Here is a 21,810-nt window from a genome sequence, read left to right on the forward strand (position 1 = left end):
CAGCCTCGCTCATATTCGAGTTGGGGGCCAGAATCCGAGCTCAAATCGCACTCCTCTCTAGAGTTGGAAACCCGGTAGGCGTCTGAGTACATCGTGGAGCAGCTCCGTAGGTTTATGTTGTAGCATTAAAGTGCAAACCCGTGTCGTTGGGTTTGACACGTTGGAAGCGGAGACGGAGGCTTTCCCGACATCACCACTCACGTTCGCGTTGCATTACAGCCATACCTCTTATCCTGCGTCGCGGCGTTGGACAAGTGCCAAAGCAAAAAAGGTGACGACTATCAGTCAGAGACTTATGTTGAGCCGCTTCAGCTCCGTAATGCGCCGATATCAAAGTCGCCATCGGCGAAGACATAAACTGTGGGTCTCAACTCACCGCTTTAGCTACCCTTGATGGAAATTTCGAGTACTCTACGTACTGTTTACAGACCATGACCGGGGAATGCTGGGTACCTTGATGCTTAGGCTATCCGGTCTGTGAAAAGATTTCAGCTCGTGCTGATGATCTGCTGTGCCGGCAAAACGCCACGATCCAGAGATAAACCAAGCGTGACAGCGGCTTATAGGCGGTGACTTTCAGCCTCAAGCCACGCAGTTTCACGTTCTAGTTATAGCTGATGTGATATCATCTCCAAAGATTGCGTTCTTTTGCTTTATACCCTGCCACAATCATGGCTATCATTATTCCACCCCCTGACAATCTTCAGCCTCAATCAGAACTCCTTCAACTGCCAGCAGAAATCAAACACATCATCTATGGACTTTGCTTCATTGCCGACGCCCCCATAATCAATCCCCAGATTGACAACCCAAAAGATCGACAAGATGGAACGGCTTGTACAACACCAGGTGCTGCTCTGCTCCAGACATGTCGCCGAACTTACCACGAGATCGACCGCCGTCCATTATTCGCGCAGAATACCTTTCGTTTCTCAAATCTTATTATGATGCAAAGTTTCCTCCATGCGCTTCCTCTCGACCATAGAACGCGTATCCACGATATCGAGATTGACCTGCGGGAACTAAATTCGGATCACCCTCATATTGCACGTGAGTGGTTGCAGTACATTGCGTTGGCAAAGAACGAAGCCTTGGGTTCGCTTCGCGCCGATGCGGCCGGTCTACAGTGTTTGCGAGTAAATCTAGAGGCATGGCCTATCAGTATGTGTATCCAAGTAGGGTTTTGTGTGAGACATACGCTGACTGTGAACCAACATTCAGTGCCCGTATTCAGGAGCGAGCTTTGGCAGTTTCTTCGAAGCATGCTATCGGAGCTCAGAGGCTTGGATAGGATTGTAGTGACTGGAGCTAGTAAAGGCAAAGCAATGGACCGAAAACTGCCATGGTCGCCTGTCCATTTCGTTGGTGGGGACGACGTTGGAGCTCATGACTTGCTTAGTCGAATGAACAAGTGTGTCACTGGAAACTCCAGCGACAACCTTGTAAAGTGGTTACGGCAGGACGGGAAATTACAGCTGGAAGTACTCTCGAAGTCGAGCCTACAAAGTAGCGTTGCTATGCAATGGGCACAAGCTTCAGGAGTTGACAATCGCACGGAGGTCTGGCCCCTGAATGGAGCATGTTCATTATTCGCTTGCGAGAACCGCTACTCATATGGAGAAGAGTCCGTGGATAAAGAACTCAATCCCAATGCCGTCGGATGACGGGCCTTGCTGGATCCCAGGGACCACGAATCTCATTTTTATACTTCTGGAGACCGATGAGCCACCAACTGCAGACGCCCATGCTCAAAAGAGTGAGGATACCTCCTACGATCGCGCCTGCCAAGAACGCGCCGCGACCTCTTCCTGTCAAGGTGATAAAAAGGCCTCCCCATGCGCCTGTTACCAGTGTAATGGTGAGGGCGAGGTGACCCCATGGAGATCGAGCGCGGAGTTGACGACGGAATATTGGAAACAGTCCATAAACTTCGATAGAGAAGAGAGTCAACGAGAAGACGTGCGTAGTGGATGGAAGGCGCGAGGCAAGAACAGCCGACGCCATCATGGCCGAATTCGTAGATATCGAAGCTGGTAATCTGTAGGCACATGGCTTAGCCGCACGTACGTTCAAAACAAGAGTGATCCTCATACTGTGCACCCGTACCTCCACTGTAGTCAAAGAAGGCAACGTTCATCATGAGCAGCCAGGTGCTCAACGCCCATATTGAATCACTTGTCGTGGAGCGTGTAAGCGACTTGAGAATTGGACTAAGCCCAAGTAAAGCCGCATAAATCAGTAAAGCTGATTTGGCAGTTGCCAGACGCTGTTGAGCTCGTCCTGAGAGCGCTGGCGAGGGTTTCATTCCTGCATTGTCTGTGTCTGAAGCGGGTGTTGGTTCTACATTGGAAACGGTCTCGAACTCCTGGCCCATCCAATGATCCCATAAGAACCAGGCCAGAACTGTGCACAAAGTGGCCCAGCCGACTATCGCGACAGGCGACACCCTATCATGAATGATGGCCACGAAACAGCAACAAAATATTACCACTGTTGCAAGATGCTGCACGATAACCGTGGCGTCACCCATCAGTGACCAAAATTCATATGGCTGCAATCTTGGATTTCGCTGAAGGTGGTCAAGAAATGTGGTCTCATCTGTGTAGTTATCGGGAACTGTATACGTCAGATGGTTCCCAAGACAGAGGCCTATGGTATTACTCACAGGGTTGTTTGAACCAAAGTAGCTTCTTGTAGTTGCCCTTTGCCTGCCGGTTCACGATACGTGGCCCACCTTTCCTCTTCTTGCTAGTGGGGACAAGAGACGCGCCCGTCGGGTCCAGTAGCCGGTTTTGGTACATGTCACACTTTTCAAGGGTTTCCGCAAATATGGTTGATGATGGAGGAATAGTTCAGGTGCGAGTCTTGGTGAGGCGGGACGCGATACTGCACGTGCGGCCAAGTCCGGGCGATTATCTCCGAGATTATCTCCGAGCACTGGAGGCGTAAAACTCGCAAGTTATATTATTAACGATTAAGTGTTTTCCAAGCAACCATTATCCTCCTCGACTTGGGCACAGTAGCGCGTCCAGCTTTGACTTTGAACTTGTCCTGACCTAAAACCCTTCCAATTTCCATATAACTCTCCACCGCGACCCGAATGGGGCCTCTCGCCTCAACTGGCAAACGCTCGATTGCATCTTTGGCTTTCTCATACAGAGAGAATGCGTCCTTCAGAAGACGCTTACGCAGGCTCTCGATTTGCGCGTGGTCCGGTTTCTTCAACACCTCGTCGTAACTCAATCCCACTTCAGAAAGCCATTTCAAGGGAAGATAAACACGACCAATCTGAGCGTCTACTTCTATATCTCGCGCAATATTGACGTACTGCAAGGCCACGCCCATGGTGTTACCAGCAGCTACTATAGTACGTTGCTCTGCAGCAGGTAAAGCGCTAGGATACCAGTTGAAGATGAGTTCAATGCACATCTGAGCCACAGTGCCCGCCACACGCTCCGAGTACACGCGCAAATCCTCCGTGGTTTTAATCATAGGCTCCTTGTCGAAAGCAAGATCCATCTCGAACCCGCGTAAAAGATCCTCCAATGGTTGGTGCGAGAGTTTAGCGGCTGGAAGCTGTAGGAGTGCAGATTGTGTGTCGACCGGAAAGTCTTTCCGGACTTGAGCTTCTACTGCAGGCTTGGACGCAGAATCGCTGTAAGCATTATCTAGGAACTTGCGCAGTTTCAATATCCAGTCCTTAGCTTCATCGGCAGAGGAAGCGTTGTCCACCAGGTCATCAGCAACGCGGCAAAAGGAGTAGAGTAGCAACAGGTCCGCCCGTAAAGGTCCAGGGAAGGTCGCGGAGGCCAGGTAGAAACTACGGCTCTTGCGCTTGAGACGATGCACGGCCTCGGTAAGACCTACAAGGCGCGCGTTATCGTACTTGGAGCATGGGGTGAGCAAAGCGCGCATTAAGACTGCGGGTGATGGGAGCAGGGAGGGCTTCGCGAATAACGTCGGGAAAGTGTACAGCACTGCAAGAGCATTGTCAAACGCCAATTGACCAAACACTATAAGCGAGTTGGTGACCAAGAAGAAGAGGGCTTCCTCAACCTCGAGACCATCCCACAAGTGCACGCCATATTTTGTACCAGTGTTGATTACCCATGTTCCTCTGCGCAAGGCTAAAGTGTCGACGATCCAGAGATAGAGCGTTGGAAGGATGATGGGTAGCGCGGTATTGGTCAGAGGAAGCGCCAGAATGAACTGGTATGCAAGAGTCCTGTTTTCAATTAGTGTGCTTTCAAGGTATAGTAGTGATTTTCATACCAGAGCATCAGCAGGAACGGGCCGGCCCATATCAAGATAAGGCCAGTGTAGGTACCTTTGCTGTCATCCTGAATACAGCGCCATCCCCATAGAATTACACCCGAAAAGAAGATCTGACCAGCAAACTTGGTGAATCTCCATCGACGGCGGGATGCGCCGCGTTCAGGGCTGAGGTAGACGGGTTGAAAGGTGGGCCTGCTAAGGAGAAGATACAGAACCGATGTGTTGTATGTCTGCACAACGAAGAAGAAGACCTCCTCCAAAGGAATGTCCAGCAGTTTGGGTCCAATAATGACATGAGCGGGGTAACTCCATATGCCGGTGCGAATAAGATACGAGTCCCATGGTATAGTCGACAGAACAGCAACCTGGCCTGTTAGCACGAGGAGGGTTGGCGAGGATGCGCGTACCAACCAATATCAGGTAGACGACCTTGTACAAGTCAAGTTTGGTGAAGAAAGGGCGATAGAGCCAGGTGAGCCCCACGGCCGGGGGGATCGTGTACTTGAGATGACTAGCCGTCACTGTCAGCCATGTTGGTGCAATGCAAGAAGAGGGCGCGTCACGTACACGAGCGCGTAGTCGAAGCCCATGATGGCACCGTGTAAACAGAAGGGAGTGGCCGGAGAGATGTGCAATCGGCGTCACTCATGGACCCAATGCTGCAGGGGAACAGACTAAGCCGCGGCGGGCGTCAGGCACAGGATATTGCGCAAAAGAGGCCATGATGGGGAATATTTGCAATGTCGTTGAGACGGCGCTGCTCGGGCGGCTGTGAAGGATGCGCCCTGCCCGAAACAGCCTAGTGATTATGCAAGCTTCGATATGACATCACGATTGTTTGGCCGCCATCACGAGCCTTGCCGTGGAGCAGACGTCAACCGGATACCCGTAGAAAGCGGGCAGCCTTGGAATTGTCGCGTCATGCTACCTGCTCCTGACACCGTGCCCCCGGTTGCTTTGGCCGCGGCGACATGTGAAGATCGAGTCCACTATACTAATGAATTGCTTGCGCCGTTGTCCTGAGCCAAACCACCCGCGTCTTCCAATGCCGCCAAGACAACAATATCGCCGTAATGTCCAAGACTGGACCTGACAGCAAGTCAGCGCCAAAGCACCCGTACGCTTGCCCTTGCAATTCCCTCCTCAATGCCCTACATGGCCCTGACTGATCCCTTCCAGATATCTCTCTGGCAACTTTGCGCCTGTTAATACAACATGTCCTCCCACGCCTGTCTCATGGACTGGCCGAATTCCAGAAGAGCTGCTGGGCGGCATGTATGTCCGTAACGGCGGCAATCCCGTGACCAATTCCGACCTGGGGCGTGAGGCACATTGGTTCGACGGCGATGGCATGCTCGCAGGAGTGTGGTTCAGTCGCTCTCAAACCGACCCTACGAAGCCCATTGTCAACTTTGTTAACCAGTTCATCCTTACCGATGTGTATCGCACCGCCGTTGAAAACCCGACACTCCGCACGCCTATCCTGCCTAGCATCGCGACACTTGTCAATCCTGCATCCAGCTTATTGCTCATCCTCTGGCGCATTCTGCGTACTGTATTGATCGTCTTCTGGACCCATATCTCAGGTTCTGCACGCGCCATCAAGCGAATCAGCGTCGCCAACACCAGCATATTATACCACGATGGACGTGCACTGGCAACATGCGAGAGTGGGCCACCAATGCGCATCGCGTTGCCAAGCCTGGAGACAGTTGGCTGGTTTGATGGAAATCGTGCCGAAGGCGAAGCTGCGCCTCACGACCGGGACACCGATGATGGCGACAAGGGTGAAGCTTTTGGTGGAACTGGCTTACTGAGCTGGATGAAAGAGTGGACAACGGGCCACCCCAAAGTCGACAAAGTAACCAATGAGATGGTTCTTTTCCATTGCAACTTCGTCGCGCCTTATGTCCACTATTCCTTGCTCCCGGCTAAAGGCTCGATCGCGACGAGAACCAGTTCGGAAGGAAACAGAATCATCAATGCAGCGGTCCCCGGGTGTTCTGGCGGACGGCTCATGCACGACTTCGGTGTGTCCCGACACAACACCGTCATACTCGACTTGCCGCTCTCCCTTACCCCATTGAACCTGGCGAAGAACAAGCCTATCGTCTTCTACCAGCCCGAAAAGCCTGCCAGGTTCGGTGTGTTTCCCCGGAGACATCCTGAACTAGTACGATGGTTCGAGACAAGAGGTTGCTGTATACTTCACACAGCCAACACTTGGGATGAGTACAACAGCACCGGGGATATATCAGCCGTCAGCATGCTAGCCTGTCGGCTAACTTCCGCATCTCTGGTTTTCAGTGCCGGCAACATCGAACCTCCCCCACATCCAGATCGCAAGGAAACAGTGCGTAGCAAACCCATGTCTTTCTTTGCCAAGTACGATGACGAAGAACATGAGCAAGATCTTGAGAAACCTCTCTTGGATGAAACTTCACCTTTGCTGGTACGCCGCGATGAACCAGAGTCCTCGAGGGCGCATCACAACATCCCCATATCGCATGACGACGAAGAACAATGTCGGCTATATTACTACCAATTCTCTCTCGCTCCGGGCTCTTCTAACACCATCACCCATGAGTTTGCTTTAGCAGCCATTCCTTTCGAATTCCCTACCATGTCTCCTGTCACGGAAATGTCGCGTGCACGATATATTTACGGATGTAGCACTACAGACGAGTCATTTGGCGCGGCACTAGGCAAAGCAACCAAAATCGACATACTTGTGAGAGTCGATGTGCAGACTCTACTCAGTCGCGCTGAGCAATCAGCACCTCAAGCTATCACCGGCTGCGTCGACACCCGTTCGATGGACCAGATCCTTGCATCAAAGGATCGCAATGATCCCATCAAAGCGTTCAAGCTTCCGCCAAACCATTACGGTCAGGAAGCTAGATTCGTGCCTCGCACGTCGACCAAGAGTGTAGCCGATGATTGCGCAGACACAGCAGAGAAGGATGGTTACCTACTCTTCTACGTTTTCAATGAGAATCAGTTAGACGAAAACGGGGAATGTAGAGCAGATGCAGAGAGCGAGTTGTGGGTTTTGGATGCAAGTGACATGCAAACTATCATTTGCAAGGTCCAACTCGGAGCTAGAATACCCTATGGCCTGCACGGAAACTGGTTCACTGAAGAAGATATTGCTCATCAACGAGAAGTCGCGACAGTGAGATCCGAGTCGGATGGGCAACTCGAGGCGGGATCGAGCAATTTGCGGAAAGCTCTCTTTAGTTATTTAGGCTAGTGACGCCTATGTGTTCGGACCACATGTTTAATGAATCGGAGGGTTTCGCGACTTTAGCGCTACCACCATCTTACGTACTCTACAAACTCTTTCGGCAAGTTTTAATATCCAAAGTATTCAATCACCACGTTTTACACACGCCGTGAATCGTGAAGCGTTGAGTGAGGTATGACCCTAGCAAACGTTGTAGGATCTAGATTTGCCCCGCTTCGATGAAAGCTTGAAGTTGCCGATCCTTGCCTGTAGTTGTTGATCTTGCGGTAAGTATACTTAACGCCCGCAATCGCACTGACGTAAAAAAACACTGACTGGTTCGATGATCGTCGACCCTGTCGACACCGGTCGATACCTGCCTGGGCAGTACGTGCACAAGAATATCACACCACTATGAGGTGCCGTAATGATCAACTGTCCGGCAGTCACTCCCATGGTGCAGCATATCTAGAAGGTACACTCAACGTTTTTCATGTCGAAAATACTGCATCAACACTGCTAAGTTTGTCAATGGCTATCGTTAGGCTAGCTGTATTTTAACGTGACCGACGCATATCGATGTCGAAGTAAGCTTAAAAGATCGACGTCATAAAGCTTAATCCTGCTTGCGCTTCACTCAAGTGGTGCGACGGAAAGCCCGGGCACTATGCTCAGTGGCTCTTAGCGTCGGTGGTGGTAATCCTAGTGTGACATGTCTATTACACCGAGCAGCCAGTCGATGATATCAACCATTTTGAGATCAGAGACTGCTAATGCTAAACACAACCCATGGCTCTGACTGGTCGTTGCTGGCCTGTGTAGCATATTCCAGGCCTAGTGTGGGACTCCCTGGTCGATTGAGGATTTCTGACATATGCATGATCAAGCTCTAATTCCCACGCAAAATATGTCGTCATGACAGCATGTTTGGATCTCGTGGGCTGGTCCCTAAGATATAACTCAGGGCTTGCAACCGGGTGGCTTGCAATAAGGCGTTCTTGGTACATTTCCGTTCCGTACAATCAACTTGGCAACTTACCACCTCTTTCGCAATGGATCTCTTTCGCAGAAACAACGCACTCAGTCTCAATGGTATGTTTTCTTCCCTAATCGATTTGACGTATTGTGGGCATGCTCCTAACAAACCATAGACAACACCGTCAATGGTGCCACGGCAGACATTGCCATCACGACACATGGATCCGACTTCTACTTCGCGATTTGCGCCGCCATGGGCTTCTCTGGGTTTTGTTTCCTAGGTCTTGCCTACCGTAAACAGCGTCGTGACCGTCTTTTCCACTACATCACCGCAGCTGTAGTCTTTGTCGCATGCATCGCCTACTGTAAGTAGACAAACCTGGGACTCCAGATGCGCGAGCTATATACTAATCTGTCTTCTCTCTCAGTCACAATGGGATCCAATCTAGGCTTCACACCGATTGCAGTCGAGTTCCCCCGCAGTGACCCCAAGGTAGCAGGAACTTACCGTTCGATATACTATGTCCGTTACATTGACTGGTTCATCACGACACCTCTTCTGCTCCTCGATTTGCTTTTGACTGCAGGCATGCCATGGCCGACTCTGCTTTGGGTTATCATGGTTGACGAGATTATGATTGTTACTGGTCTGATCGGTGCCCTTATCGACAACCGCTACAAGTGGGCTTATTTCGTTTTTGGTAAGCACTTACTCGCTCTCTCGTCAAGTCCCTTGTCAAAACACTACTAACAACATGCAGGTTGTGTTGCTCTCTTCTACATCGTTTACCATCTAGTATGGGAATCGCGTATCCATGCCAAATCCTTCGGCCGCGATGTTGAGAGGACCTTCATGATGTGCGGAAGCCTGACGGCTCTGCTTTGGATCTTGTATCCAGTTGCATGGGGAGTGTGTGAGGGCGCGTAAGTTTGCAACCCGAGGTATAAAGCATCAAACAATCATACAGTCGCTAACATTGGAACAGCAACCTCATCGCCCCCGACAGTGAAGCCGTCTTCTACGGTGTACTTGACTTCCTAGCCAAGCCTTGCTTCGGCGCCCTCCTTTTGTGGGGCCACAAGGACATTGACCCAGCCCGTCTCGGCCTCTCCATCCGAGACTACGATGGTGATGCTATGGTCCATGAGAAGCGCAAACCTGAGGCCTTGAACAACGGCCAAACCGCTACCCACCCTGATGGCTACAATGGAACCGCTCCTCACGTCGACAACACTGTTTAGATCGAGCCCTGAATTCTGTTTTGATAGAGATCTCTAATGGGGAAGACAAATCGGAGCCATCGCGGAAGTTGTAATATGGTAATGATAATGTAATGACTGCGAGGCAGATTGGATTAGAATTACGCACGGGATACCCTCTTTGATAGCAACCTAATAAATCTTTTCTCCCAACCATCCATCACCATGTGTCAATTCCTACAGGCCATAGCCAACATGTACCGTCTGTGCTTCTTTTCCAGCACACAATCACATCCTTGGATCCATGTCAAGCTGACAATAAGAATTGGGGTATTAAATAATGTAGATACAATCAAGACTACGCGAAATTTTAAGGCCCATGTCTTAGCGAACTACATATCAAGACACTACCAATCGCCCATCAACCCATTTCCAGCCTTTTGATAGTACAAAGCGCCCGGTACAGTTACAAACACGAGGAAGATGCTTAACAGTATCCAAACGAGCCAACTGAGATATGGTCCGTTTTGCGTGCGATCCAACGGACCTGGCGATGCCTTGGGCTCTTTGGTGCCTAACGGACGCCACGGAATGCGAGACTCTTGCTGCCGGTCGTAAAGTATCTGTTCAGTGACTAGTTTTGCACCCGCGAGCACAATGGGAACTCCAGTGCCCGGGTGGGTGCTTGCACCAACGAAGTACAGATCCTCGATGCTGCGATGCTTCGTCTTCGGCCTGAAGCTGAGTACGTTGAAGAAGGAGTGGCTCAGACCTAGGATGGCGCCGCGGTCGAGATTGAAAGTAGACTTCCACGTGGGTGGCGTGTTGATGGTTTCTTCGATGATGTGGGGACCAAGTGATATGTTAAGTCGTGCTTCCATGGTTTTGATGACGGTATCGCGCGCTGATGCTACCATAGAATCCCAATCTTGAGTCAATCCTTTCGTGTGCTTGGAGCCCTTGTGTGAGTTTGTGGAGTCGCTTTCCAAATGTCCGACGGGTACCAAGATGACGATGGAATCACAGCCCTCTGGCGCAGCAGAAGGGTCAACGCGGGACGGGACGTTGACGTAAAAGCTCGGTTGATCTGGTATCAGGTGCTTCTTGAAGATACTATCAAAACTTTCCTTGTAGTCTTCGGCGAGAAAGATGTTGTGAGCGCTTAATTCGGGAAATTGCCGGTCCAGAGCCCAGTAGAAAGATATGCTCGAGCAAGAAGCTTCCTTTTTCAAGAGAGATCGTCCGAATGAGGTGGACGGAAGAAGCTTGTTGTATGCATAGGCCAGATCTGCGTTACAGACAACAACGTCAGCTGTTAGCGGTTCCTTGCTGTCGTCTTCGAAGACAACGCCAGTTGCACGCTTCCCATCGTTTGATAGCTGTATGTTGCGGATCGGACTATCGAATCTGAATTCGACGCCTAAGCGCTCACCTACGTTGACAAGAGATTCTACCACCTGCGCAGGTTAGTAAGAGAATTTCCTGCAATGGAACGTACTGACTTTATGGAAGCCGCCAATGGGATACCAGATGCCCTCAGCCAGCTCAGTGTATTGCAGTAGACTGTAGGTTCCTGGAGCGTCAAACGGGCTCATACCCATATACATGCTCGCAAAGGTGAAGACTCTCCGTAATCTTTCTGTCCAGAAGTATTTACTCGCTCGGTAGTAGATACTCTCAAACGGATGTAGTTCGAAGAGATGCAACAAGAAATCGAAGCGAACCATGCTTAGTAACGAGTAGAAATTCTTTTTCAGCACATGGATGATAGACACCTCGTAGTGGCGATGTGACTCTTGCAGGAAAGCAAGATACCGCTCGAACCCATCTTTGCCTTCAAATCGCTCGATTTCACCTTTCATGATGGAGATGTCGGTTGAAAGTTTGAACGTAGTGTCATCATGGAAGTGAACGTTGTAGTTCGGCTCGCACTTGACCAACTTGACGCCCTCGGCATCGAGTGAGGTTCCAAGGTCCTCGAATGTCTCGTGGAAGAATCGAGGGAGGAGTAGTAAGCTCGGACCTTGGTCGAACCTCTGCGTAGCGATTAGCGCTGGGGTGCAACGCACCTCACATTTGTCGACTTACATATCCCCGACGATGTATCAAACTGCATCTTCCGCCAGAAAAGTCATTCTTCTCGACTACAGTGACCTTGTAGCCTGCCGCCGCAAGTCGCGCTGCAGTCGCGACACCTCCGGCACCAGCACCAACGACGATCGCACTAGGGCGCGTGCCCTTGTTCTCGATATGCTCCCCCATTTAGTAGACTGGTAGATGTGTGAGAAGCGGCACAATTGCGATGAGCGTTGTAAAGAAGACGCGCTGTAGCGCGCCACGCTCGGGTATTCCTGGATCAGTGCACCAAATCTACCAGTCATGACGTCTACAAAAATCAATAGGGCTAGTTGCACCTTGAACATTTGTTGAATCGCATCGGCACATGTGTTTCGCATGTGAACGCGTCTTGCTGTCCAAACACTAACATGAGTCTTGCTTTACGTGTTCCTACGCCCCTGCATACGATGTTGAAGCTGTCAAGCCACCCCGGTGTAGCTCAAAACTTCAGATATTGCTACCCACCCCAATACTATGGTACAGCGGAAGCCGGCGGAACATGGACATGCTCCAAGACTTGGCATCACTGGGAACATCAATTACCTAATTGTCTAATGATGTGATGTTGAGCGTTATCCAGTTCACGATAATCGTCAACGATTCAACAAGTGCCCGCGATCGCCGAGCCCACTAGCGTCACTTTTCACTCAATACTTGCTGTGCGAAACATGGTTGGAACATTACAAAATATTATTATCGCGACACAAAGCATCGTCTTAGTTATACAAAGTGAGAATGTCAGTAGAGTTTGAGTACTCTGGTTGGCACTCCTCGGTGAATCCACCAAAAAGTGCGGCCCTTTCTTGAATAAAATCTTGGAACGCGCTCTTGGAACAACTCTCTCCTGGTCCATCAGCACAAGATAGCGGTTGGGGATCCTTGTTAACCAGAACCCGGAAGTACTCGTCAGCAGAGAAACCGTAGCTGTCGCATGTCATCTTCTCAATGGCAATGTTGGACAAGAAAGGTAGGATTCTTGACGACCTCCATGCTCTTGCGTGGTTGGGCTTGTCGAGCGGCATTGTGGCGTTGGGGTTATTCGATCCGGAATCGGCGGAATTGTTGAACAGGCCCATGGCGACGATGACGGTAGGAGGCAACTCACGGTGCGTGAAAGAGACGTAGAGATCCTGATCAGCCTCATCGGCGAGCATTTCGACGGCGGAAGCATTGAGCCAAGGAAGGCCGAGGGCGCCCGACAGCTGCTGACTTCCATAACCGGTGTTGTAGAAATACATGATATCATTCATGTACTCGAACGAGAGCCACTCGTCCTGGGAGAAGAGGTCAAGGGAACAGAATGGGGATGAGCCACGGATGACAGTCTCATATCCGCACAGCTGCTGCATTCCCACAATGTCGTCGGCGGTGAAGTTGAAGGCAGGAGCATACGCATTCAGACGTTCGGCGATGGGCTTGGTGTAGATTTCTTGGTATTGCTACAGGAAAGTCAGTCGGTGTCATGTTTTCTCGCTTGAGATACGTACAGATGACTGCTCACTACCGTAGGAAGAGCTGTACTTGGGGCAGCCCTTGTAGGGTGTCAGAGAATCTGCGCCCCGGGCAGCATCTTCGCGCACGGAAACGCGTTCGGTGTTGTTGCTATCAGCCACTAGGCCGTCGATGAAGGACGATGCGCTGAGCTCGGTCCTCTCAGCCGTTGATGTCCATACATGCTCAGGGTCCTTGAAAGTTGGATAGCGCAGACGGACGTCGACTCCCAGTTTATACGATTGCAGCCTCCCGACGGAAGTGAGGTCCTCTAGCTCTTCATCGCTGATGGGTGTCTGCCACTTGGACAGGAAGGATAGAGGTCCCGCGCTTCGCCAGTCTGCCGTTGTGTTCTTCAGCTTATCGGTGAAGGGCTCAATGTACTCTTCGAAATCGAAGTCATTCGCATAGATGGCAGCATGGCGGATGAGGTACGAGGCGCGCGTCACGTTGCAGCCCTGGGGTGGCTTTGGGTCGAGACGCGGATCTTCAAAGTAGGGGGCAATGCCGGCAAGATGCTGCAACGGGTCAAAGGAATAGGCTGCCTGTGCGGTGGCTGCATTAGCAATTGCTAGGAGGGACACGAGAGCCGACTGCATGGTGGGCGATGAAGGCTAGAGCGCGAGCCGTACACTGGAAAATTGGGAGACATGATCGGCTTTAACCACTGCACGACGCAGAGCAAAACGATGTCATTATCCGGATTGAGCCTGCCGTACGCTGTCGAGTTAGCCGAAAGCAGGATGTGCTCGACGACTATGGAATGATATGACGATGTTTGCCAGGTACCGACCAAGGCATGGCTAAGCTTTGACTACACCAGCCACGTCAGCCACCATTCAGAGAGCCTCACCGTCCCCACTCATGCACGCTGACGCCACCGCGATTTCCGACTCCGCATTTGAAACCAAAAAATATGCATTCATGGGTATTCGGCAATCAACTCGCTCCTGGAATTATACAGCCTCCATCACACTACATTTGCCCGTCGCTGCAGCGTCTGCACTTTGAGCTCCAACACTTGGCACTCGTTCTCCTTGCGGTGCAGATCTCTCATGAGTCCCTCCTTCTCTGACCGGAGAGCCTGCAGCTTGCCTCCAATGCTCTCACGGTAGCTTGCGTGTTCCTCGAGCAAGGCCTCGATCCGGTACCAGTCCATCTGCCCGCTTCCTGCAGAGGCACCCTGGCCCCGTAGCCGCGACAGCTCAGCGTCCTTGGCCTTGATCTTTGCCTCGAGATCGGCAACTGTCCCTTTCCATGCCTGGTGAGCCGTCGCTCGGTTCAGGTCATCGATGCTACCACCTCGCGACGTCCCTAATTGCGCGACTAGATCCGAATTCCTCTTTTCTAGTTCAAGAGCTCGTTGCTCGAGGGCTGCCACCTTGGCCGCGGTAAAGAGATCTGTTGTGTCGCGCCGTTCGAGAAAGCTGCCTGGACGCCCTCGGCCTGGGCTGCTGCGTCCAGTCTGTGCATGCAGTCGCTCCACCTCTCTTGTCTTTTCCGCAAGCTTGCTCCGTACAATCTGCACGTTTAGAAGATCTTCGTCGCGTAGCGCTTTGGTCGCGTCTAGTTCGCGTCGACAGCTAGCTAGTAATCCCTGCATGACACAACATGTTAGCACGCTGCTTTCGCCAATCCATCATCTCTTGCACTTACGCGAATCTTGATGTTGTTTTCCACGTCTTCGTCTCGAAGGCTCCAGATGGCCTCGTGTCGCTTCCACCACAGCTTCTTCTCCTCTTCCAACGCTTTCAAACGCGCCATCGTTTGCTCATACTCCTCAGGCTTGACTGTTATGATAGGGTTCGCTTGTTCAATGTAGACAAGCTTGGACATCAAGGCAGCAAGTTGCGACTCTAGAGGGCCGGGAATATGCGGCGCGGGTGCTGGAGATGCCGGTTCCTGTCCTGTAAGGCTCATCTTTATGGCAGAATGCGCCAACGATTTCTTGGGTGGATACGGGACGTCCTCTTCATTGCCATCCAGCGTGGAGGATCGCGAAGTCGCATCATCATCCACTGGCCGCTCAACAAAGTTTCGCTGGTCTTGATATTGCGGTCTATCCGTGTTGACCGCGTAGCCAACATCGTTTCCTACTTTTTGAGAGACTAGGCTCGCTGTGGAATTAGGTTGTTGTCGCTGCATTTGCGACATGGCTGACATTGACGTGTCTTGCGGACGTCGGGTGTACGGTTGTTCGTCCTCTGAACCCAGGTCAGAGTAGTTGTCCGATTCGTAACTCCTCGATTGTCTCTGCATCTGAGGCGAACTCATCGATACGGGACGGCTCCCTGACTGTAAAGACACGATTGAATGGACAGATGAAGTCCGTTTAGCACCCGGGTGTACGCGGTTCGGTGCCCACATCCTGTGCTGGCTTTGTGGTCGAAATGGTGCTGCTGGATGACGTCTGCGTATATGATGAGACCGCGCGGGCTGAACTAGCAAGCTGGGTGCAGCTGGTTCTATTCAGATTTAGGATGGATTCGATAGCCTTTGAAAAGTTGAGGTTCGAGTACCTCTATGTAGTCTATCGTGGTCATGTTATGAAACGATGCTGAGACGTAGGGGTCAGGACGAAGATATCTGCGACACAGACATATGAACGACAGCGGTATCAGGCTAAAATTACTGTTCAGTCCTGGACTGTACGAGTTCAACATACTGTGTCTGCACTTGGTACAACATGTCGAGCCCGTACTTGGAAAAGGCCCCACTTGAAGCCCTATCTCTTCACTGGTGTAACGCCAAAGTCCTGCACGAGTCATGTTACGGTTTTCCAATAGTTCAAACTAGAGGAAGCGGAGCGCTACGGATGCTGGTCTGAAACACTTGGAGCCGCGATCCTGTATCAACGCTACCCGTTATCACATCGTGTCTAACACGCATTCGTGCCCTCTTGCAATGGATGCCTCAGCCAAGCTGCAGGCACATACTTCTGATGAGATTACGGACTTATGTGTGTGCACAATGTCAAGCAGAGCATTTTCGATATTAAATCTAGCTATGCCACGCCGAAACGTAGACAGAGACGTACTGTCCTATCACATATCGTAGCGGTCCGTACTATGCTTTACAGGTGTGTATAGAAAGTAGTCGAATGACGCTACCTTCTCTGTGCCGTTGATATCAGATGCTGCCATGCCCACGAATGCGCCAGTAAAACTTCCGTGTCTGTATATGCGCAGTCAGTGTATGCATGGTATATAACAAAAAGAAGCAAGTAACTCACGCTTGATGACCGCCACACTCGTCACTCAAGATGGAAGCATCGTAGACGGGTCCAATGTCCGTCAGACCCGACTGTCCCTCCAGCGCGTAGCGAAATTGGAGTTTTTTCCCCCGAATACTCAGCGCCAATCTAACCTTGCCCTCTTGTGGAAGTGGCACCGGATCTGCGAGTGGAAGTTTCAAATTTCCGTCCGGCCATGAAGCTTCCGAGCTTAGGATGAGCAGTTCGCGCTGACCGTCAGAGTCGGCAGTGACGGTCAGATAGAAGAAGTTGTATCGACAATAGTAAGCAGTTAGACCTGCATATGTGCGTTCGTCGTCTGGGCTGAAGCTGACGACTGTTTCGGCATCGTATGAGAAATGCGTTTGGCGGCGTGCAACGAGAGCTTGCTCGAACCAGGACCCGATCGACTCGCGTCCAACGAGGTGCAGGCCATTCTTGATGCTAAAGATACGTTCTGGTTCTGGTGTACGGAGCCACTGAAAGTCCTTGTGGAGACTGTCGCTACCATCGAAGAGGTAGCGCTGCTCAGACCAGTAGGAGCTGTCGTCGCGCTGTGCTGGCAGTTCGACATGGAGAGACGGAACGGGTCCGTTCTTGACATACAGCCAGTCATCCTTGTCCCAGTATGCCTCTTGAATCGCACACTCACGCCCAAGAACGCAACGACGGGCTTGGGTTGTTGGACGACCGGCCAAATGGACAAGGTACGTCTTGCCTTCTGGAGTGTCGACCAAATCTCCATGACCTGCCCTTTGCAAAGACGCTAGTGGTGCGTCTTTGGAAGTGAGTATGTACTTTTGAGGATGAAGTTCGTATGGACCCCAAATATCGCGGGATCGAGCCAATGTGCAGGCATGCTCATATGCTGTCCCACCTTCAGCAGTCAACAAGTAGTACCATTCGTTCCGCTTGTACAGATGGGGGCCTTCCACAAGAGCCAATTCAGTACCAGGGAAGATAGTCTTGCATGGGCCAACAAGCTTTTTCGCTTCAGCATCGTATTGCTGCAGCCTAATACCCTGCATATAAATACACGAGGTCAGTTTCTGTCACAGCGATTGGTCATGGGAAATATATACTAACAGCGAAGAATCGTGGACGCCGCCGATGGTCTTGTAGCATGTTCACAAACCACTTCTTGCCATCGTCATCGTGGAACAGAGATGGATCGAATCCCGAGGAGTTGATGTAAACGGGGTCAGACCACGGACCCTCGATGCGATCAGCAGTGACGATATAGTTGGGCGTATCCTTGAACGAGCCATCCTTGCGTTTGACATCGGTGTACACCAGCCAGAACTTGCTGCCGTCATGTGTAAGGCAAGGGGCCCACACACCTTGAAGTCTGTTACAACAGGGCGCGATTGTAGTCAAGTTTGATCGAGTACGTACCGCAACTGTCGGGGTCACCCCGCATGTCCAATTGACTCTTCCTACTCAAAGGGCGTGTCACGAGCTCCCAGTTGGCGAGATCTTTGGAATGGTGTATCTGTACTCCCGGATACCACTCGAATGTGGATGTTGCAATGTAATACTGATTTCACATAGTCAGTTCATACCATGAGCTAGTCTTGAAATCCAAAGTTTAGTTGTTTTCTGGTCGTATCAGAGCACCCCATGATATGACTCTCTCAAAAGGTACTACCGTTGTGGAAGAGAAGAAGTTGTAGAGACTGTAATACTCACTATGGTATTTAGTTAGCTCAGATTACTTATACGGAACATTGCGATATCTTACCGTCATTGCCAACACGTAAAACGGAAGGGTCCGCGTTGAAACCTGGAAGGATAGGGTTACGAACTAACGGCATGATGGCTGTATGAAACTTTTCTCAGTGTGGGTTGCGACACGCTCTGCACGATTGCTCAGCTATATACGGGGCTTTTGAAAGACGAGATGTAGGCGATTGCCCGCAATGAATTAGCCGGCTGCGAACCGCCTCTTTTGCCGGCGCCTACTTGGCCAGTGTTCTGTCAACCCCGCGCCTGAGCCGAAATGCAACGCCACGCCGAAGGAAGCATAAAACTGGAGCTGATGAACGCGTGCCACTAACTATCGTGTTTTAGGCATGTTGGTAGAAGGGCTGCAAGAGGACGTCAAGCTACCAAGCGCGAAGCGATTGAGATTTCGATTGTAGATGACCGGAGTCAAAGCACGATGATACACAATCAAACAGCCATCAGGCAGTTCAGTATGAGTGAGGGTATTTGCGATGATCGTACCAATTCCACATGAGGAGATGTTCCATGCAACCTGCGAGCTGCCCAGTGACCCACATGCGGCTCACTTGACACCGCCTAGCAAGCATCTCTACCTCGTGCAGGAAATACCGAAATCGGGCTATTATAGTCCCGATCACTTGAGCGCCAACCCTCGCAATGCTCCCGCGCTTGCCACAAATTTACCGCTTGATATTCAATATAGTTCTCTAGTCCTGGTCTCCTGACACACCTTCCTTGCCTGCTTCTAGTCTCTCTGACTCTTGATTGTTGGTGGAGCTGTGACTTGTCTGTTCGACGTTCGATGAAGCAACTACACCGGCAGGAGGGACGAAAGTATCGCCTTCATCCGTGTCTAATTGCATCAAGAAAGTCTCCCAAATCTCAATAAGCTAGGACGCAAGTTAGTAAGCCGTAGAATTTGATGTGATGCATAAACTTACTTCTTTTTGTGCTTCTACAGCACTTTCCAGGAACGTTTCTACGCCTGACTTGAAGTCTTCAACCTTCTCCCTCTCAAAACGTTCTAGTTCGCTGCGCATCAGTCGGCCCATATCATCAAAGAGCAACCTTGCTTGATGAACCTTGCGCTCGGCGTCTGCAACGTCGGCACTGAGTTGGTTTAGGCGGTCTTGCTGTGATCTGCCTTGTCTCAAAAGTTTGTCCTGGTTCGTTTTCCGCTTCTGTAATTCCTGTTCGGCAGAATGCCAGGAATGATAGGCCTTTTGTCGCTGCTGAAACGCGGTTTTCACGGACCCTATCAACCGAATGTACTCGTCTATCACGATGCCCATGGTGAGTATGTCTTGCTGGGCCTGGCGCTCGTAGAGTTCACGGATGCGAATCTGGATGTCGGACAGACTATCAAGCGGTCCAGATAAAGATGGTGATAACTCGACAGCGGATAGAGAATGTAGGGAAGCCGAGAAGTCCCCACAAGCTTCAGCTAGACCTTTCCGTTGTGTAACCACACCATCGGTAGCCTTGAGAAGAGCCTTTAGCTGCGCTTCAAGAGCATCGAGATAGATACGCCGGTCATGGAACCACTGCAGTACCATTAGCATGTCGACTTATCACAGAAATTGTTATACGTACGTCATCATGTTCGACAAATTTACCGCTGCTACCAGAGAGCATGGAGCCAAACATGCCTTTGCTCTCACTTAGACCGGGATCCTTGCGCTCCTTGTTCTTGATATCCATGTTGAAGGCATCGCTTTCAAGGAACAGCTTCAAGTCACTGTCGTGTTGCAACACTGGATGAGCAGCCGCCTTATTAAGCATACGCTCCAGAGCAGAGCGTCGCGACTCTACAAAGTCAGCTTGGAAGCGGCCGACGGCCTGTTTCTCTGGCGGTGGAGGAATAATGACTCCGGGGTTGTTGTTGTGCAGTTGTGTGTACAGCCAAAGGAAATCACGGTAACGGCGCGAGACGGTAAACTCGGGGTTGCGGTAGCCCTTGGACGTCGTCTTGGTAGTGACGGAGTATTCTGTGTGCGAGCTCGTGAGGTCACCGACTTTATGAGGGTCGCCTACAGAAATGGCAAAGGAGGGCTTCGCGGCCTGCTCAACGCTGACGCTGGGCTGTGTCTGGCGCTGGGGCGCGGTATTAGGCGGCGCCTGGACTGGAGGCGGTATTCTGGCTCCATGAGAGGAGGGTGGCTGCTCGTCGTTGTCGTCGTCGAGGTCGACGGAGTCCATCATGCCGCCTAGCGAAGGCGTAGAGGCGCCGCCCGGGGCGGGTCGAGTGGTGCGCGATGCAGCAGCTTCTTTCTGAGGCGGTGCAGGAGGGGCAGTCTCGGTGCCTGTCGTGGGCGAGGGAGCCCCTAGAGGGCCCAACGGATCATCGACAGCCTCGAGTTTGGTCGACTGCAGGCCATACTGCCGCCGTCGGGGACCGCGTCCTGCGGGTGAGCGCGGAGCAGAGGCGGCGGTAGGAGCAGAGTCTGCAGCTGGCTTGGCAGAGGGAGTGGGAGAGTTGGTATCGAGCGTGTCGTTCTGCTCTACCTTGGAAGCACTCGGCGCAGGGCTCGACCGCGAGGGCACATCTGGAAGCCTGTCAGCTTTGCGCAGTATCGTCGCCTAGACCATAGACACATACCTCCCCACGGGGAGCTCTCTTCATCTCCGAGGTCCATTGGCGCAATGATTGGCTATATGCGGGGGTGGTTGTAGTTGAAGTCGCGGGTGTAGTTGGGAGCCGTATACTCATGGCAGCTATGCATTGGCGCTGGGTTGCGTATGACATACAGGGCCCACTAGTCGCGAGACCCCCATCCGTTCACCACATGTCACATCATTTCTTAGCAACACCCTCATCGGGAACCAAGGGCCTACTGCATCTGTTTTTCTCATCGGGTGCTTTAGTTGTGGTCTCTCATATCTAACATGAGCATAATGTTCCTGTTAAAGGTGCAAGTCTTACTACCGATAAGCATTTACATCTAAGCTCACTAAAATTACAGACCGGAACTACCCAGGCTCACTTTCCCATGTTCGCAGGTATAGCAAACTTTGCCGTCTTCAGAATCCAGCCTCATCAAACCCCTCGTCTGACCCAGTCGCTTCCCGAGATGAACAACCCAGCTCTCGACAAAGACCTTTGTACCCTCAGCTGCTGGTCTTAAGTAGGTCGTGTTCACTTCAAACACGTCAAGCAAGTAATTAGCAAGGTTCTAGCTAAGTTTTGTTCTCCAGGCCTCTGGATATCACAAGGTCGATGGTATTCGTCGGGTTGCACTTACTATCAAAGCATTAGCAATTATGTCACAACTCTTCTCGCAAAATCACCTTACCGGTTGCGTGAGACATGCCCACTATCCCAGAATCCTTCGCGGCTGCACGGTGTAATGGCCATTGACGTGGTAATGTCAAAGATTAAAGCCACGGCGCCGCCATGAAGCGTACCACCCGCATTACACAGCTGTCTGGGCACAGTGAAGCTCATAACGTTGCGCGAGTCGTGAGGATTGCTGCTTGATGGCACAAACGTTACAGATTCGAGCTTAAGAATGCGCGCAAGGATAGCATCGTGGCCCTACAAAAAAGTATCAGAGCCGCATTATCG

The 21,810-nt window shown here is 51.4% G+C and overlaps 9 protein-coding genes across 9 annotated transcripts; 2 read left to right on the forward strand and 7 right to left on the reverse strand.

Annotated features, from left to right (window-relative positions):
- Positions 1–1,641: 1,641 nt before the first annotated feature.
- On the reverse strand, positions 1,642–2,801 carry ALTATR162_LOCUS8412 (uncharacterized protein; the record flags this gene model as incomplete). The annotated part of the gene is made up of 3 exons (XM_043316042.1): positions 1,642–2,038; positions 2,094–2,616; positions 2,666–2,801. 3 exons carry the CDS (start codon positions 2,799–2,801, stop codon positions 1,642–1,644), a joined length of 1,056 nt encoding a protein of 351 aa, XP_043171977.1.
- Positions 2,802–2,967: 166 nt separating this feature from the next.
- Positions 2,968–4,865, reverse strand: ALTATR162_LOCUS8413 (uncharacterized protein; the record flags this gene model as incomplete). Its single annotated transcript, XM_043316043.1, has 4 exons — positions 2,968–4,225; positions 4,273–4,640; positions 4,687–4,786; positions 4,843–4,865. 4 exons carry the CDS (start codon positions 4,863–4,865, stop codon positions 2,968–2,970), a joined length of 1,749 nt encoding a protein of 582 aa, XP_043171978.1.
- Positions 4,866–5,348: 483 nt separating this feature from the next.
- Positions 5,349–7,528, forward strand: ALTATR162_LOCUS8414 (uncharacterized protein; the record flags this gene model as incomplete). Its single annotated transcript, XM_043316044.1, has 2 exons — positions 5,349–5,392; positions 5,455–7,528. 2 exons carry the CDS (start codon positions 5,349–5,351, stop codon positions 7,526–7,528), a joined length of 2,118 nt encoding a protein of 705 aa, XP_043171979.1.
- Positions 7,529–8,553: 1,025 nt separating this feature from the next.
- ALTATR162_LOCUS8415 (uncharacterized protein) lies at positions 8,554–9,721 on the forward strand (the record flags this gene model as incomplete). The annotated part of the gene is made up of 5 exons (XM_043316045.1): positions 8,554–8,593; positions 8,653–8,844; positions 8,908–9,180; positions 9,241–9,403; positions 9,466–9,721. 5 exons carry the CDS (start codon positions 8,554–8,556, stop codon positions 9,719–9,721), a joined length of 924 nt encoding a protein of 307 aa, XP_043171980.1.
- Positions 9,722–10,086: 365 nt separating this feature from the next.
- On the reverse strand, positions 10,087–11,941 carry ALTATR162_LOCUS8416 (uncharacterized protein; the record flags this gene model as incomplete). Its single annotated transcript, XM_043316046.1, has 3 exons — positions 10,087–11,136; positions 11,182–11,715; positions 11,768–11,941. The coding sequence occupies 3 exons, from the start codon at positions 11,939–11,941 to the stop codon at positions 10,087–10,089; spliced, it is 1,758 nt and encodes a 585-aa protein (XP_043171981.1).
- A 572-nt stretch (positions 11,942–12,513) lies between these two features.
- ALTATR162_LOCUS8417 (uncharacterized protein) lies at positions 12,514–13,887 on the reverse strand (the record flags this gene model as incomplete). Its single annotated transcript, XM_043316047.1, has 2 exons — positions 12,514–13,236; positions 13,285–13,887. 2 exons carry the CDS (start codon positions 13,885–13,887, stop codon positions 12,514–12,516), a joined length of 1,326 nt encoding a protein of 441 aa, XP_043171982.1.
- A 371-nt stretch (positions 13,888–14,258) lies between these two features.
- Positions 14,259–15,562, reverse strand: ALTATR162_LOCUS8418 (uncharacterized protein; the record flags this gene model as incomplete). Its single annotated transcript, XM_043316048.1, has 2 exons — positions 14,259–14,885; positions 14,945–15,562. 2 exons carry the CDS (start codon positions 15,560–15,562, stop codon positions 14,259–14,261), a joined length of 1,245 nt encoding a protein of 414 aa, XP_043171983.1.
- Positions 15,563–16,332: 770 nt separating this feature from the next.
- Positions 16,333–20,881, reverse strand: ALTATR162_LOCUS8419 (uncharacterized protein; the record flags this gene model as incomplete). Its single annotated transcript, XM_043316049.1, has 8 exons — positions 16,333–16,462; positions 16,521–17,534; positions 17,656–17,860; positions 17,916–17,996; positions 18,976–19,135; positions 19,187–19,789; positions 19,839–20,791; positions 20,845–20,881. 8 exons carry the CDS (start codon positions 20,879–20,881, stop codon positions 16,333–16,335), a joined length of 3,183 nt encoding a protein of 1,060 aa, XP_043171984.1.
- Positions 20,882–21,422: 541 nt separating this feature from the next.
- On the reverse strand, positions 21,423–21,690 carry ALTATR162_LOCUS8420 (uncharacterized protein; the record flags this gene model as incomplete). Its single annotated transcript, XM_043316050.1, has 2 exons — positions 21,423–21,486; positions 21,539–21,690. 2 exons carry the CDS (start codon positions 21,688–21,690, stop codon positions 21,423–21,425), a joined length of 216 nt encoding a protein of 71 aa, XP_043171985.1.
- Between the last annotated feature and the right edge of the window lie 120 nt (positions 21,691–21,810).

The sequence above is a fragment of the Alternaria atra genome (assembly GCF_907166805.1).
Source record: "Alternaria atra isolate CS162 genome assembly, contig: 29, whole genome shotgun sequence".
NCBI lineage: Eukaryota > Fungi > Ascomycota > Dothideomycetes > Pleosporales > Pleosporaceae > Alternaria > Alternaria atra.